The sequence below is a fragment of the Staurois parvus genome, unplaced genomic scaffold, assembly GCF_062004578.1.
Source record: "Staurois parvus isolate SC_StPar_1 unplaced genomic scaffold, SC_StPar_1.0 ptg000525l, whole genome shotgun sequence".
Classification (NCBI taxonomy): Eukaryota; Metazoa; Chordata; class Amphibia; order Anura; family Ranidae; genus Staurois; species Staurois parvus.
In genome coordinates, this window is record NW_028318321.1 from 8,216,564 (window position 1) to 8,235,363 (window position 18,800).

Below are 18,800 nucleotides of genomic sequence, written 5' to 3' on the forward strand. Positions count from 1 at the left end.
CCAGAGCTACAATGGAATGGTTTAGATCAAAGCATATTCATGTGTTAGAATGGCGCAGTCAAAGTCCAGACCTAAATCCAACTGAGAATCTGTGGCAAGACTTGAAAATTGCTGTTCACAGACGCTCTCCATCCAATCTGACAGAGCTTGAGCTATTTTGCAAAGAATGGGCAAAAATGTAACTCTCTAGATGTGCAAAGCTGGTAGAGACATTCCTAAAAAGACTTGCAGCTGTAATTGCAACAAAAAATGGTTCTACAAAGTATTGACTCAGGGGGGCTGAATACAAATGCACGCCACACATTTCAGATATTTATTTGTAAAAAATGTTGAAAACCATTTATCATTTTCCTTCCACTTCACAATTATGTGCCACTTTGTGTTGGTCTATCACATCAAATCCCAATAAAATACATATTTCTAGCATTTTTTTAGACAAATAGAGCTTTCTTTTGGTGGTATTTAATCGCCACTGTTTTTTTCTTTTTTGAGCTATAAACCATAAAAGACAGAAAATCTTGAAATAAAATGCTTTTTTTTAGTTTCTTTTATAAAATTTTGCAAATAAGTCATTTTTCTTCATAAGTTTTGAACAAATGTTATACTGCTACATTTCTTTGGTAAAATAGCCCAAATCAGAGCATATTATTTGGTCTGTGTGAAAGTTATAGAGTCTACAAGCTATAATACCTATCGTTAAAAATTGATCACACCTGATATTCTTGAGGCCCTAACATGCCAGGACAGTACAAATACCCCCCAAAAGACCGCTTTTTGGAAAATAGACAGTCCAAGGTATTTATAAATGGAATAATGTGTTTTTTGACGACGTAATTTTTCCCACAATTCTTTGGAAAATGAAGTAATTAAATAAAAATAGTTTTTTTTTCCACAAAAATATCATATTAACAAGTTATTTCTCACATATGACATAGGCATACTTGCAACTACACCACAAAACACATTCTGCTACTCCGCCTGAGTATGGTGATACACATGTGTGAGACTTTTTCACACCCTAACCACATAGGGAGGCCCAACATTCAAGGAGTACCTTCAGGCATTATCTATAAAACCCAATTTTTTTTGTAAAATATAAAACATAGTGTTGCGCCGAGTAAATAGATACCAAACATGTCATATGTTAAAATTGTGCACGCTTTTGAAATCGCAGCAAGCTTTGGTATTTAAAAATCTTCACCGGAGACACTTTATAAGCCTTTACAGGTTACCGGTTTACAGTTACAGAGGAGGTCTGGTGCTAGAATTATTGTTCTCGCTCTGATGTTCACAGCAGTACCTCACATGTGTGGTGCGATCGCCGTTTACATATGTGTAAACAGATGTTTTTGTGCACTTTGTTTTTGTGTACATTGTGACAAATGTTGATCGTCCACCTGCGGACACTGACAGATGTTGATGGTCCACTAGGGACACCAGCAGATGTTAACCTCCCTGGCAGTATGATTATTTCAGATTTTTGGTGCTGAAAGCAGTACCATTATTTTGCATGGAAATTTGGCGTTTTATATTGTAGGCCTGTAATTCTTAGGAGTCTAGTAAACATCCCGGGTAGGATAAAACTTGAAACACAAAATCATAAATTATAATTTAATAAATAATCATAAAAAATAATAATATAATAATAATAAATTTAATGCAATAATATAATCAAACCAAAAACACTGAAAGTTTAAATATAGCACCAAGTTCGCACATCACTGAGCAAAGTCGCAAAATCGTTTTCAGTGTCTGATGACGAATTTCCCCACGAATCATTATCACTCAATTCTGCAAGTAGTTCTAATTTGCTATCGCTGTTCTCTAGCTGGTCTAAAACCGCTTTTGACCTAAAGGGACGCTTTTTGGACGCCATGGACGTATCTCAGTTTCCAGGTAGAAAGAACAGTAATAATGCAGGCAGGGCACAGGACAAAGCACTAGGGACAATATGTATGTGAAAGGGTTTGGTACAATAATGTTTTACTATGTGATTTTTGTGAATGTCACTTTTTGTTATTTTCAAATTTCCCGCCGTTCCGTCCCCCGTACGTCCCGACGCTCGCAGAGGACGGAACCCAGATTTCAGATGCCGTCATCCGCCGGATTACATTGCCGGGGACACTGCAGGAGGGACATCGCGGGAGCGCAGGACAAGGTAAGTGATCGAGGGATCCCGGAGCAGCGCTGCAAGGTATTCCCGAGTGTAGCTCGGGGTTACCACTTGTGGTACTGAAACTTTACCCTGAGCTACACTCGGGAATACCGCCAGGGAGGTTAATGTTGCAATGGGACACTGACAGATGTTGATGTTGCAATGAAACACTATTGCAGATGTTTTTTGCACTGTGACAGATGTTGATGGGACACTAGTACACTGTGACAGATGTTTTGTGCACTGGTACAGTGGTACAGATGTTAATGGGACACTTGGACAGGGACAGATGCTTGGTGTACTGTGTGGGATGACTGCAGTCTGTGTGATCTGTATATAGCTGAACACTAAAATCATCCGCTACACACAGATCTTGACAGGCTGCAGCCATCCCCCACCCCCTGCATTGGGGTCTCACTGAATTTAGCGAGAGAGCTGACACAGACACGTGTCTCTATATACGTTGTGTGATGGCTGTGATTGGGAGGGCCAATCACAGTGCCTATGTCTCAACCTTTGATGTGCTATGTCCAAGGGACATGGCCATCACAGCATTTGGCCACTCCGCGGTCCACATTCAGAAGGGATGTATGGGTACGTCCAGTCAGAATGGCTAAGCTCTCACCTGGCCGCTTATGTGCAGTGGCCAGGTGGGAAGCGGTAGTAAACTCTTCCCCTTGAGCGCTCCTTATCAATGCAGCCAGTATGTTCAAGCTTTCTATTACATTCTGCCCAGTTTATGACCCCTTGTGATGTCTCTTACTTATGTTTGGTGCAGTTTGAATTTTGTTCCTCCCCGTCCGAAGCCAGCGCCATGTTGAGTACTGTCTTCGGTTGGCTGCCACCCTTTCTCTTTCTCCCTGCCGTAATCTCACATGGGGTGGGGTATAAACAGGAAATTCCAAATGAGACTGTGCTCTCCCATTATTGCAGAGTGATGCCTCAGAGAGGATGTGATTGAGGCAAGGCATGTTATTGCAAGCACTAACCTCACGAGAAGCGTGCTGTAAACGGTAACATTATGCACATGTGCCTGTAAGATCATAGAAGTTAAAAGCGCCGGATTGCAAGAAAAGTAAGTAGGTTAGAAGAGATCTAAAGACAGCGATTTGCACGCTATGTGCTGATTTTTTAATTGAGTAAAATTGAACTTTGAGAGTATACTACGGCCTTTAATAAGACCTCGTTCACACATGTTTACTTAAGCTTACATCCATTTGAAGGTCACTGTCTGCATTCAGGGACCTGTACCCGCTCGGCTATCAAATTTGGACTGCCTTTCCATGGATGTATAGAATACCTGTGCTTCTTGCATGCTTCCTGCATGTACACATGAGAATACATGTGTAAACAACGCCTAATAAAACAGCATGCTTGAGATGAAGACACATAGACCAAACTGAAGATGCTGTCTGTGCAGACCAGCTGTTTTTCCCTATGAATCCAACACCATCTTTCCTGCCTCCTGCTTGGAACATGTTCCTGAATTTGAAAATTATGCAATATAAATGCTGCATGGGTACCATGCAATGGACATGCATTACCACAGGATCAGTTTGTAGTACTATGTCTAAAAACCTCCCTGAAGTCTCCTACAGCTGCAGCAGTTACTAGTGAATTTTAATTTCATGAACAGTCATGTATAGATGTAACAAAGGGGCAATTGCACAGTGTTGCAGTTTTCATGGTTAGTATGGGTTTTTTTAAGCTCCACAGTGCAGTGCACCCACGCAGAACTAGCACCAGGTGCAATAAAAATGTTTGCACAAAAAATTAAAGCACACAAAAATGTGCACAGGGTGCACATGGTCTTCTTTTGAAGAGAAAGGATCCTGACCCTGAACCCCCGGGGTGCAAGACTTCTGGCGGGGACTGGATACTAGTAGTTCACCCAGTCAAACCCCATTCTTCAGAAGACCTGCGGAAGAAAGTACAAGGTGGGGATCCCCTATAGGGGGCCCCAATGGGAGGAGGAGAACCTTACCATAAAGCCACGTGCCCTCCCCCCAAGACTTTCAGGGCAAGTCTGAGGACCTACACCCTACTAATCGGCAGTAAGTAAAGTGCTTTGTGCATGTGAAAAGTGCAGAAGTAAAAAGGAATGAGTGCTTTTAGGTACCAAAGTGCAAGGCAATGGCTGGCCTTCCAGCCAGTATAAAGATTCCTCTGGTTCATTTAAAAGGCCCAAAACAGGAGGCAAGAGTGGAAAAAAGTTTGCAAGGATGCTGTGACCAAGGTGCCACACTGAAAACACTATGAGCTGCCCCAAAGTGAGTTTTTCTGACACCCCTGGACTGCTACTTCATGGGCACAAGCACCACAGGCTTATCTCAGCCCAGTCACTGGCCATACAAATGCAGCCCCATTCCCGTCAGAAGGACATTAGCACTTAGGAAGAGTCCTGCCTACAACCAGGGACAAGCTTGGTAAGCCAGGCCAGATTCAGCCCAGCAGGAAAAAGATCCCTCCAACTGTACCCACCTTATTACATTTGCATTTACAAACCAGCACCCCCAAGTGAGAATGGAACTGGCATTCTGACTCCAAAAGGCAGAGAAATTACATTTTGAGGCAGCTTTCTATCATAAAGCTTTTGCAACTGAAAAAAAAAAGTCTATGTAGTTTTGTCCACACAGTACGTTTTCCCCATTTCCAGCACGCCTTCCCCATTTCCATGTAGGGATCCAGCCATAGACAACAACATTGATTATCTCACCTGTGAGCCTCCAAAGATAACTTAAAAACATCTGTTGTCATACTGCTTTGAGGATGGACTTCAAGTGGAATCCCAGTTTAAACCTAACTAGTTTTAAAAATGCCCCGTTCCTCCTCCTGCATATACTTACCTATTTTCAGCCCACTCTGCTCCGGTCATGTGATCTGGCTCCCCTGTGTCAGGTGGCTTCAGGGGAGAGGAGGAAGCTCTGACATTTGTGGGCCATGGGAGCCTATGGGTGACCTCACCACTCCAAGCATTCCCAGGCATTGTCGAGAGTTATCCCTTGCAGCCTCCTCTAGCTGACACAGGATCATGTAACTGGACCAGAGCAGGCTGAAAATATGTAAGTTATTGGTTTCACACTGCCCCGCTGTGCTTCTGTTAAACTGTAGCAAATCCATGGTTTTCGTGTGGGTTAGCTGTGCTTTCTTATAGATGTCTATGATGACCTGCGGTTTTCATGCAGTTTCAGAAAGCGCACCTAGACTCCTGCATGTTGCATCTTTGTTGCGCAGATATCGGTGCAAATCATATGTTCAATGCTTTACATATTTTATGCCAGAGAAAAAAAACATTTGAATGCATGTTTTTATTCATTTATTGGACTAGTACATGGACTTCTGAGGAGCCCCACCAGTCCCTTTGTGTAGCCTAAACTGGAGCTGGTGTTGCACATTCTATTAACCGCTTATAGTAGTTCCTGAACCCTGTGTTCCTGCTGTGTACACTTTGACCATTCTGAATGAGTGCAATCTTACCAAATGTTTTCTATTGCACAGCACAGGTTTACAATTTTGGAGCATTGTTCATTGAACCCTAAAAGCAGATAAGGGACTGCTCTTGCTCCCATTTGAATTGAGCACAGCAGAGACAGATATGGATTGGGCAGTCCTCAAACCCTCCTCTATACACCTTGCCTAAAGCTGTTCTTATGGAATTGCCTTTTAACCAGCATGTCGTGCTGTTACACTGATGAGTTGACCAATTTCAAACTACCTTTCTTTACCCTACAAATTATTGGTTTAAAACTAAATGTTTATGTCACACTATTCTCAGTGATATACATAATATAGTTGGCACACATTTGGCCGTCTGAGTTATTTTACTGGGTGGCATTTGGAATGTAAAAGTGGTCTGGATGGAGAGGGTACAAGAGGACAATTTGGCTTCATGGCTTAAATTGTTGTGTTCTCTCTTCTACTGGAGTTCTTAAAAGAGAAGTATGGCCAAAGATTTTTTTGCCCATGCTTCTCTTCAGGGTCACAGGCATGTACTTACTTTTGCACGTCTGTGATCAAGAGTCAGCTTAGGCAGGCTGTTGCTCATTATCAACTGACATCATAAAACTGCTCCAGACTCCAGAAGGATCCTGACTATATTGTATATTGGAATCACCCTGTGGCCTAATAGACAGCTGATTCTGAGAGCCAGAGCCCACTCCTTCTCCAGCCCGGGACTCCAGTGAGCGCTGGAGGGGCAGAGCAGAGAGTGGTGACTGACAGTCACTGCTTTCCGCTCCAAGCAGAATGAGAACTGAAGGTCAGAGGTCATGTGATCACAGAGATTGCATGCGATCATGTGATCGCAGAGAGGTGAATAAAATGCTTGTTTGTTTTTTTAATTCCCATACTGCTCCTTTACCCTGCATGGAATGCCCAATATATACCCATCTCTCGGACTGTCAAAATCATCATTGCCAGCTCTGTTAGGTACCACTGTGCCTGTTAAAGACATCATATGTTGGTTTTACTTTACAAATGGTTGGCTAGGAACTGAACAGCTAAAAGAAAATCAGGATTTTATTATAGGTATTTTACATAAAAATCAAACCACAAATACACAAGGTAGCTACAACTAGTACATTTTTGCTGTTTTATTTGTGCACCCAAAGCAAGGAATCGAGGTACTTGCATGGTTCCTTGCATGTCTTTTGTCATATCAAAAATTCTCGACTTTAATTTCAGGTTCATTAATGCAAAGAATGTTTCAAAATGTTTGCAATTATTTAGAGATGCAGTCTCATACCCCACCATTTTCTTCCCAAATTCCTGGCTAAGAACCCCCGATCTATTACCTGGCACACCTCACTGGAATGAAATGTTGGCACATACAACTCAAAGAAAATACATTTGATACATTTATATTGCAACCATCCCCTCCAAATAATGCAAGAATTACATGTCATGCAGCTCTCCAATGTTTTACAAAGATTGTAACATTTACTATGTTTGCAGTGTGACTACCACCAGAAATGTGGACTTTTAGTGACTCTGTTGCGTCTTCTTTACATAAATGAAGCAACAACAATATTCCCATTGCGCGTGTTCCTGGAATAGGCTGATGAATAGGGGGTGCTGCAGCAACAATCAGCTAAAGACTGGAAACTTCACAGATTAATGTAAATAATTGCCAACACACCATGGAGCTTCAAATATCATCCAAAAGGTTTTATTCAGAGCAGTCACATCACAGCAGAAGATACATTATTGTATGCACTTATCACATACCTGATGAAGGAGTTCTGTGTCACCTCGAAATGTTGCACTTTTGTGCTGTGATGTGACTCCTTTGAATAAAGCCTTTTACACTATATTTGAAGATCCATAGTGTGCTGGCAATAATCTATACAAACGTATATAAATAAAGGGACCCTGTTCCCATCCTCAAAGCTACTGTGTTTTTTGTATTGTTTGTGCAAGAACTTCATTCTTAAACAAGAGCCATCAGTGTGGGCAAGGATTTTAGGAAATAATAAAATTGTAATGTTTGATTGACAGTGAAAGACAGCTAACTGTTTTATGGAGAAAGGCAGTAAACACCAGAAGGGGGTCCATTGTGTCTATGGAAGGATTGATCACATACTCACAGCAGGAGCCTCACTATTCAGTCAACTCGAATCTGTCTTGCTGCAGCAGGACCTATACAGGACAGATGCACCCCCACCCTCGCTCAGAGCACTCTTTGAATGCTTTCTTATTTCAATAAATTTGTCTCCAGAGTTACATATTACATCCCAGTGCGCCTAGTGTAGAGGGGGGAATAGCAATAACCCTTACACTAAACGTCAGCTAAATTAGATGGGCATTAAAATTTACATTGGGGTCACAATATAAATACTCAGGACTTCAATTTTGTGCAGTTGCCTTAAATCCATAAATGGCAGTTTTATTACTCTTTTGACCTCACGGGTTCCCAGTTTTTGTAACTAATCAAAACAATAGAATTAATAAGTGTTCCTGCAGTTTCAGACAGAGATGGTAGGACATTGTCAGTATGTGCAATGCAATGTTTGTACATATGTAGTGTGGCGTTGTACTTTTAAGTGATATTGTCAGAAGACTGGATATCGTTATATTTAATGTAGTTATAGAAATAATTCTGCCTTTGCTTTTTATTTTCCACAAAAAGTTGTTAAATTGCCTGGTGTATTCTGCAGTGCTGGGATAGGCTTGTCTGGTGCCCAGAGGGAAGATGTGAAAGTGCACCCCCTTTCCCTTCTGCTACTGCATGAAGTAGTAGAATGAGCCTGCTTACTTTTGCGCACCTATTCTCTGCTCCCCTGTGCTCCAGATACCCATAGTTGGCATGGAGGGTGCACTGCGAAAGTGTTGCCATTCACTTGCATTCTAGCAGCCAGGGGTGGATGGGCAGTTGTGCATACATGGTGTATCTTTTGTGTTGGCTGTGGGTGGTTGGGGTGAGGGGAAAAGAGAAGAGGCATGATGCAGGATGGCACTACAGCAGTAGCAGACAGAAAGCAGCAGTCCAGTAGAAACGAAGCCATTGTCCGCCAGTTGCCCACCATTGATCTGGATCATGCATGCAGTACTCACTTCGCTGCACTCAAGGCAGCTGCCCCTCCTGACCCCCCCCCCCTTCCTTGTTCTGGCCCTTCCTCTGGAGCATTTGCCATGTCCATTTACATTGGTAAATGGTCAGTCACACAATGGAGCACCAGATGGGGCTATCTGGCTTTTGCTGAGTGGTCAGCAAATGTGTCATGGCAGTATAAATAAGGCAACTACTGCAAGGCTGCCTAAACACAACCTAAGCGTGCCCATTGTTGGGCAAATCTCACACTTAGTGTGCATCACACAGTTAAGAGTTGTTCCCTTTTTTGTGGAGAAAAAGGAAATAGCAATAGATAATGATGAGATATATTCTAATGTTTTCAAATATGCATGTAATAATGGGCATTTCCAGTGCATTAAAGTAAATGTAAAGCCAAAACGTTTCCTGTATATTCCTCCCTATTCCTCTGACAGCTCAACATTTTTTTTCTAACTTTAAGCCAGTGACAGTGGTCACAAGGACAAATAGAGGGTGAACGTGCTTATCAGGGACACAAACTAGGGCCTAACCCCTCATCACTCCAAAACAGAAAAATTATATATACTGTATATATAATCATTTTGTATATTATTCAAGCTTATATGTCTTACTTATATATTCACAGGGCAGCTGTGACTTTTTCATTCTTATTCTTTACAAATAACGATTTTCAGACAGGGGGCATCTGTCGTTACTGATTTTGGGTGTATATTGATTGTATATGCATAGATCTCTGTGTAGGGGATCTGAGTACAGGAAAGCTGTAGCGAAGCCCAGTAAGTTTGTAAGCATGGTATTTAAGTGTTACAAACAATTATAAACGGGATAGGAAGTGGGTTTAAAATGGCTTAAAGGGATTACGGATTTAAAGCTTAATAAATGCTTGGCTGTTTTAGTTCAGACACATTAGCTTTTAAAAGATTACTTGTATATTGACCAACAACCACTGTAGCAGATCTTACAATAACGATGGGAGCAGAGGGGGTATCATTTTATTTTGTTTTGGAGGGAGGGAATCCCTGGAGTCTTGCTGAAGCTTGGAGCTTCTCAGCCACTGATTCCCCACTGAGGATAATCTGGAAGGGACTGTTTTAATGTGCTTAATTAGGCCTAGGTAAAGATCTGGTTTAAATTAGCTTGGAATTCCACACACCCCACCCTGTCACTAAAGTAGCAGTGAAAACGGAAGTACTGTATTACAAATGGCATGGCACTTAACATGATGACAGTGCCCTATATGTATGGCTCATTTCCAGGGACAGACCCACCTTCTGGACAACTGACTCTTGAGCTGTGCTTTGAGCATTAATCTACATGGCAATTAAATTCCCAAATTATAATTATGGCTTTTCAAATATTTCTAGAGTTTCTCGAGTTGCATATAAGAATAATGTATATTTTATTCATTTGTATAGCATCAACTGGTTTCTCCATGCATTACAAATACATGGACCATTCACATCCATGACTCAAAAAAAGAACGTATTCTACTGTTGTTAACATAGTCAAACCAAGAATTTACAGCAGAAGACAAGTTGGGCCAAAAAGACTATCAGTATGTTTTTGGGGTTGTAGATACAAATTAGAGCACCCAAAGATAAATACAGTAAAACACAAAGAATTTAGAGACTGAGCTGAACCTGGGACCCCTATCATATGTGTATAATGAATATTTGTATACTGTGTATACACACATTGCAGTGTACCACACCCTCTGTCCTACAGTTTGGGTAGTAACTATGTCAGCACATATTTTCCCAGTTAGTATGAATTTATGAAAATTGGAGCAAAAATGTAGCTCTTATCAGCCAGATGTATGATTTAATCTGGATGAACCTTGGCCAGCTTTAGTTTTGCTCTGATTTTTTTTTTTTTTCCATATTGGAGATTCTTGGACCATGTAGATCCCTTTCTATGAACCATTCATGTGTACATGTTATGCTAATGCAAACAAATGTTTTGTGTCTTTTAGCTGCTTGACTTGTTCATGATTTGGGATTGGTCTACTTATCTTGCTGATTATGGTCAACCCAACTCCAAATACCTGAGGGTGAATCCCAGTACTGCGCTAATTCTGCTGGAGAAGTGAGTATATAGCTCTGGGGGTACACAACTGGCTGTACATATTGTTCCAATATCTTCTGTAACACTGTCAATGTAAGAACACAAGTGCTGAGAAATTACTGGTATGTACCTCTATTGCAAAAACACTGTTTACTAAAAAATGACAGCGTAAAAAAAAATATTGTTTCATATATGAGACAACAAAATCAAGAAGTGCTGTCTAAAGGAGCATGAATGTGAACTGCAGGAATTAGTCAAAATTTGCCCTTGTTTGTTTAGTCTAGGAGTGCAGGGATAAGATGTAATACTTACTTATTCCTGGCTCATGCAGCCGATCCACTGCATTGAGCTCTGTAAGGCGTTTTGGGCCCTGGTCACAAGCTCTTCTCCTGTCACCCTCCACTATGCGAGGGATCACTCACAGCCCATAACTAAGGGCAGAAGAGAACAGCAACAGCTCTAAAGCAAGGAATAAGGTCAGTAATACACCTTATTGCTGCAACCCCAGTTGCGGGGCGGGGGGCACTACATGGGTAGGGTTTGTCTTATTCCCGAGTTCAGCTTTAAAATCTATCTATACACAAGAACAAAAAATGTAATGTATGGCATGTTACCAGCCATTTAGATGTAGGTGCAGCATTAGTTTTCTTATTTAAGGTAACTACATTTTCTGCAAGTACAAAACAATTCCTGTTGCTCCTCTGTGGACAGAGCTGAAATTTCAATAAATGTTTGCTTCCCCAGCTGTCTACTGTGAACTATTGGAGAAGAAAAAGGGGCCATTTGGTGGACCTTATAGGCACTACAACAGTGATGAGTAAAATAATTACTTTATTGAACATATATAGACGTACAACAATTATTAAAATCCTCTGCAGAGAATGTACTCCCACAGTAATTGGGATACGTTCCACAATAAAAGTATACCGTAACCCGGAACAGATTTGAAAACAGATATTCTGATATCAATGGCTGTAGTAACTTGACATGTTTCACAATAATATCGCTTCTTCGGGAGTTAGATTTTTACATAAAGAGAATTATATAAATTTGTAAACAGCATTTTATATTGACTCCTGAAGAAGCAATATTATCACGAAACATGTTGAGTTACTACAGCCATTGATTGATTGATGGCCCCTTTTTCTTCTCCAATAGTTTGAATAGGATGTGGCACCTGGGAGCGTCATACATATCCCCACAGCAATCACCTTGTGTTATATGTCACATCCCTATAATACTGTGAACTATTAATCAACACCATCACTATGTAACAGAGAGATGGAGGAGTTTGTATTTCAAATCAGAAGTGCAACCTAGGTACTTCTCCTCCATAGCTCCAGAGCAAATCAGCATTGTCGCCATAGGACACGAAGTGTGTCAATGGCGTATCACTACATGAAAAGAAAAAAGAACCATTAAGCTACAATACAGTGTAGTACAATTTTGTTTTTGGGTTTAATAGAGGGACTTTGACAGTGACTTAAGAACCCATAGAGCTGTTGAATATTCATGAGGATATGAATAGAAGTCCCAAAAATGGGAAGTGGCACAAAGGTCTTAAAGGCATTACTAGAAATTGGTGAAAAGGGCAGAAGAAAGGCGATAGTTACAAAAATTAGGGTTTTAGATGAGTGTTGTTCGAGATCAGCAGCAAGCTGCTTATAAAAGTAAATAGTCTTTATTGGCCTCTCCAAAACAGGTGAACACAAACGTAAGCAAACAACTCACAATCCTGGTATAATGAAAACTATACAACACGACTCACTGCCAATCTCTCAGTCCCACACTGGGGTTCAGGGGGGTTCCCACATGTTTTGGTGTACAAGACAAGCAGGAGTTCAGAAAACCAGAGTCTCCGTTCTCCAGAGGGTCCACCCTTATTCATGACTGTGAATCACTCTGTACGCCTCACAAACCATTGCTGCTTCCTTCCTGCTCTTTTTCAAGCCTCCCTCACATGTGTCTGGACCCCCTCAGTACCAGGGTCTCTGTAGTCAGGGTTTGGAAGTTCTTCCCCCACAAAACTCTTCAAACATCAGAAATTCCTGGTCCTAATATGGATTTACCAATCCAGAGATTACTGAAAATCTGTTCTCTTCTCTCCAACTGGACTGTCCTGGTACCTCTCACCCTGCATGGGTCAGAACCCTCTGTACTCTTATAACTATCCCCTTAAAGGGACCACAACCCAAAGAGTTGGGAAATATATCTGCCATCCAGGACTGATCCCTGGCCTCTTGTACAGAGTGTGTATGCAAATGTTTCATATGTAATTAGGGTTGCTCCCGCTGCATAACACACTTCCAAATGTCATCGCTAATGTGTTCAGTGACATAAATACTAAATGTTAGTACATTTTTTTAGTTTATAGTTTAGAGATTTAATAATACACCTAGATTCTTTAAAGCAGAATTCCAGGAAGCAAAAAATTAATACATTTAACAGCTCCTTAATCCCATTTCCCTCAGCTTTGGTGTGATGGTGTGGATCATCACATAATCACATAAATTCAGGACCAACAGTGACATCTGGTCCTGCATTATATGTGATGATGTTGGTGCCAAGATTGGTTGAAGACCAGCGAGAAGAGTGGCTTTATGTGACCAGTCATTAAAACCAGAACTGTCAAGGAGGAGAACAAAGTAAGCATGGTGGAGGGGGGTCCACATATTTAATAATTTTGTTACTTCCCTCAGTTCAGAATAATGTATGATTCGGCTTGTGATGGATCTTAATGGGTCATTCTAGCACAGTTTGATTGCTGGTGTGTTGCTACAGGATGGGTTGGAAAATAATTGATGTTGGCACACTCAGTTGCAGCAATGTGCATATGTGTGTTGAAAAAGCAGTGTTTCCAAGTAGCTTCCCCTTTATAAAGCTGTGAATACAACTGTTTGATGAAGGGGAAAGGACCCAGGCTGCCTACATCACTGCTGTATATTTATGTTATTATTATCGTCTATTTTGAATTTTAAAGTGTAATTTTTGAAACAGTAGGATGTTGCTGACCATCTTCATCATATATAGATAAGAACACAGCAGACCATTTGTGTAAGGTGGGGCAGGAACTACGTCATGGAACAGAATCCCCAAAAGAAATGAAATATCATTTTTGTGTGCCATAATCTTTTACCTATGTATAAAAGTTTGCTTGCATTTTATTTTTAAAGTATACTATTTTTAAGCTATCTAACACAATATACTTCAGTGCAATTGTAGAAAGGTAAAAATCTCTTTCCAAGTGTTAAACTGCCGCTGACACTATATGTGTTCCCACATACAATAAAATGAAAATCTGTAAACAGGCAACGCAATGCATTGTGTTAAAACTAAAATTATCATATAAAGTGTACCAAAACCAACAATGCTGTATACCATTTATATAGTGCATATAATCATGTTTTGTGCAAACTCTACAGTACCATATATAGGGCATACAATAGTGTTTGTGCAAACTCAGCAATACCTTTAATCTGTAAGTCCTTATAAGCAATATTATATGGTGTAATCCTTCTTTTTTGTATGGTGATCTTCCTATACAGCAATTGTGGAAGTTTTGCCATGCTATTAAGCACCCATGTGTGTGCCTCCTCCGACATACATATATACTCTCACCTCCTGTATATGACCTGTATATTTAGGTCAAATAACACTTTTCCCTTTAACCTGGGTAGGTTTAACCTCCTGCACTCTCCAGCCTCCAATCTCCAATGTAGTTAAATCCAGATCCATCCTCCTATTCCTTACACAATATATCCTCAGCTTTCAGTTTTAATTCATGGAAAACTTTTTCTTTACTTACTGACTATGTTTGGGTTTCCCAAAAATAATGATCTTGTGTACTATTTTACATAAAATAATGGTTGCTGTTATCTGGAATATGTGATCAGAACCTACAGTATTCCATATAATAAATACAATAGATAGAAACACACATATTATTATTATACAGGATTTATATAGCGGCAACAGTTTGCTCAGCACTTTACAATATAATGGGAGACAATACATCAACAATACAGTTCAATACAAGAGGGATAGGAGGGCCCTGCTCCTTGGAGCTTACAATCTAGGAGATACATATGTAGAACAGATTCAAAAAAAAATTTGCTGACCCTGAAACGTATTATACGTAAAAACAGTGAGGATCAGGACCACATCCTAAGCAGTACAAAACTACCATTAATTAATTATCTACATCTTTAACATTTAATTTGTGATGCAGTGTGATGGATATTTGAAGTTCTACTGCAGCTAGAGAGTCACACTGCTTCCTGCTTTGGTTTTGAATTAGTGTATTCCCAGTCAAGAAGGATATAGTTGGGCAGATTTTGTCATTGTTTTAATTGTAAACCTTCTTCGACTTTGTTATCCAACTTGTGCAATATTTACCAGCAGCACCTGCTAGTGAGTAGACCATTCCCCTTGTCTATGGAGAAAATGGAGCAGTTGCTGATTTATCAGAGGGTTTTTAGCATGTTTAAAAAAGATTTAAGAGCAATTACTTCACATTTCCTGCAAGCAGCACCACATTTTGGCATATTTCTGACTGTCTACAAATATCGCTAATTGCATTGTACAGGCAAAAAAGTATTTAGTCAGCCACCAATTGTGCAAGTTCTCCCACTTAAAAAGATGAGAGAGGCCTGTAATTGGCATCATAGGTAGACCTCAACTATGAGAGACAAAATGAGAAAAAAAATCCAGACAATCACATTGGCTGATTTGGAAAGAATTTATTTGCATATTATGGTGGAAAATAAGTATTTGGTCAATATCAAAAGTTCATCTCAATACTTTGTTATATATCCTTTGTTGGCAATGACAGAGGTCAAACATTTCCTGTAAGTCTTCACAAGGTTGGCACACACTGTTGCTGGTATGTTGGCCCATTCTTCCATGCAGATCTCCTCTAGAGCAGTGATGTTTTGGGGCTGTTGCTGGGCAACACGGACTTTCAACTCCCTCCAAAGGTTTTCTATGAGGTTGAGATCTGGAGACTGGCTAGGCCACTCCAGGACCTTGAAATGCTTCTTACGAAGCCACTCCTTCATTGCCCAGGCAGTATGTTTGGGATCATTGTCATGTTGGAAGACCCAGCCACGTTTCATTTTCAATGCCCTTGCTGATGGAAGGAGGTTTGCACTCAAAATCTCACGATACATGGCCCCATTCATTCTGTCCTGTACATGGATCAGTCATCCTGGTCCCTTTGCGGAGAAACAGCCCCAAAGCATGATGTTGCCACCTCCATGCTTCACAGTAGGTATGGTGTTCTTTGGATGCAACTTAGCATTCTCTCTCCTCCAAACACGACGAGTTGTGTTTCTGCCAAACAATTCTATTTTGGTTTCATCTGACCATATGACATTCTTCCAATCCTCTTTTGGATCATCCAAATGCTCTCTAGCAAATTTCAGACGGGCCCGGACATGTACTGGCTTAAGCAGGGGGACACGTCTGGCACTGCAGGATCTGAGTCCCTGGCGGCGTAGTGTGTTACTGATGGTAGCCTTTGTTACGTTGGTCCCAGCTCTCTGCAGGTCATTCACTAGGTCCCCCGTGTGGTCCTGGGATTTTTGCTCACTGTTCTTGTGATCATTTTGACCCCACGGGGTGAGATCTTGCGTGGAGCCCCAGATCGAAGGAGATTATCAGTGGTCTTGTATGTCTTCCATTTTCTAATTATTGCTCCCACAGTTGATTTGTTCACACCAAGCTGCTTGCCTATTGCAGATTCAGTCTTCCCAGCCTGGTGCAGGTCTACAATTTTGTTTCTGGTGTCCTTCGACAGCTCTTTGGTCTTCACCATAGTGGAGTTTGGAGTGTGACTGTTTGAGGTTGTGGACAGGTGTCTTTTATACTGATAACAAGTTCAAACAGGTGCCATTGATACAGGTAATGAGTGCAGGACAGAGGAGCCTCTTAAAGAAGAAGGTACAGGTCTGTGAGAGCCAGAAATCTTGCTTGTTTGTAGGTGACCAAATACTTATTTTCCAGCATAATTTGCAAATAAATTCTTTCCAAATCAGCCAATGTGATTGTCTGGATTTTTTTTCTCATTTTGTCTCTCATAGTTGAGGTCCACCTATGATGCCAATTACAGGCCTCTCTCATCTTTTTAAGTGGGAGAACTTGCACAATTGGTGGCTGACTAAATACGTTTTGCCCCACTGTATGTATCTGTATTATTTTCCAGATACTCCTACACTTAAGCCATCCATAGACATAGGACTACCATTTACAACCAGCCAGGTCAGGCAAACTCCCCCCTGTGTGTGGGAGTTTCAGAGAGCTCCAACTAACTGTTCTGTAGGAAATGCAATTGTTCAGGTAAATGAGAAAACTCTTATCCAATTGCTATTGTTGATATAAAAATGAGAATGCGCCCACACTTCACCTTTGCCCTGACATACGCTAAGTTGGTGGAATTCTGGATCCACTCTGTTATTATTTGAAGTATCCCTATGGGTCCCCATAGCAGCCCAAAGACCGTGTAAAGAAAGAGTGCCATAAATTTAGAAAAAGTACAATATAGATTTATTAGTCTTTATAAAAACTCAATAGATAAATCCAATACGTTTTAGGCATTCACAACTTCCACTTCATCGGAGATATGAGACATAACAATGTAAAACATTATTAATAGATGGGTGTAAAAGTAATGAATATTTAGCCAGTTATAAAACGTATGGTTTTTACTGCATGCATTACAGTATATGATTGTTGATTTGTTTACTGTTGCCTCCACTATTCTTATGTTCACATATTTATTTCTATTATGGAGGCCATGTAATATTGATTGTGCTTTCTAAGATGTATGTATACTTTTATTACTGATTGCTCTGCCTGTGTATTACTCCTTTTAGTACATATATCTTTTTTTAAATGGCTAATTATCGCTAACATATTTTGTTAGTTTTATAATGTTTCATCTGTTAGCCCTGATGAAGGGGGAGTTGTGAGCCCTGAAATGCTTTGGCTTTTACTGATCTTTTATCAAGACTAAAAAATCCATCCTGGGCTTATTGAAATCTTGTGGCACTCTTCCTGTACACTATTTTTTAATCTGAGAATGTGTGATTGTGCCTACAGGTCAGACTGTTCTTCAAAGTCTTTAGGAAACTTCAGCATGGTTATTGTTGCCCTGTAGTTCATTGCGTGTGGCAGCTTTAGGTAATTTGCAGCCCCCCAATTGAGGAGGAACTACAATTCCCTGCTGGCCACTGAATACCAGGGCATGCTAAACGTTCTGCCACAGCCAAAGAGCCTTGTGTGGGGGCCCAGAATGAAAGCTTTCTCTTTTTCGTTCCCTTCCCCCTAGGATGAAGGACGTCAACAAGAAGAATAATATATTCGCCCAGTTCAAGAAGAATGATCGGGACAGACAGAAGTTAATAGACACCGTGGTGAAGCAGCTTAGAAGTTTGGTGAATGGGATGTCTCAGCACTCCTAGTGATGGCCGTTCTCCTGCACAGTGTACATATGGAAATATTCCAATCAGCACATCTCTTTTCTTCTGTTTTTACTTTTATGCTGAGTAAAGAGGGGAGATCAGATGCTGGCTAGCTTGGGTGGGGTGACACCATGTTTTTAGGTTTTAAGAATCTGTTTTATACATTGCACAGAAGTGGTTCAGCATTGCCCAGGTAATTCAAGTCACTGAAGTGTACATATAAAAAACGGACCATGAATATTGTATTTTAAATATTGCTGCTAAAGGCTGCCACTTTTCTAGGGTGTTTCATGCTGGGATTTCTGAGTCATGTGACCTCAGCGCCATGACGAGGGCAGAGATGGCCGTTGAGATGAACTGTCTGCAAGTGTTGGTACCAGACATGGTGTGGCATTATCTTGCAGACTTGGATCAATGGCCTCCAATTGGACAAGTCTTCCGATCTGAGCGCATGGCTGCCATTATCCACTTTTATTATGTTCTTGGTTCTCAGGGTTGTGATTTTCAACTGTACCTGTAAATAGTGGATTTTATTCTCCTTTGGGAATAAAAAAAAAGAATGTTGACAAAA

At 40.7% G+C, this 18,800-nt stretch overlaps 1 protein-coding gene across 4 annotated transcripts in view; it reads left to right on the plus strand.

Moving 5' to 3' along the window:
* The window catches only part of EXOC6 (exocyst complex component 6), a 314,975-nt gene extending 296,175 nt beyond the window's left edge, over positions 1-18,800 (plus strand). For all 4 annotated transcript variants that reach the window (XM_089690302.1, XM_089690303.1, XM_089690305.1 and 1 more), the window contains 2 exons: positions 10,678-10,790; positions 18,097-18,800. In XM_089690302.1, the coding sequence (XP_089546428.1) occupies positions 10,678-10,790; positions 18,097-18,229 (246 nt within the window). In that variant the 3' untranslated portion in view covers positions 18,230-18,800. The remainder of the gene's footprint in view (positions 1-10,677; positions 10,791-18,096) is intronic.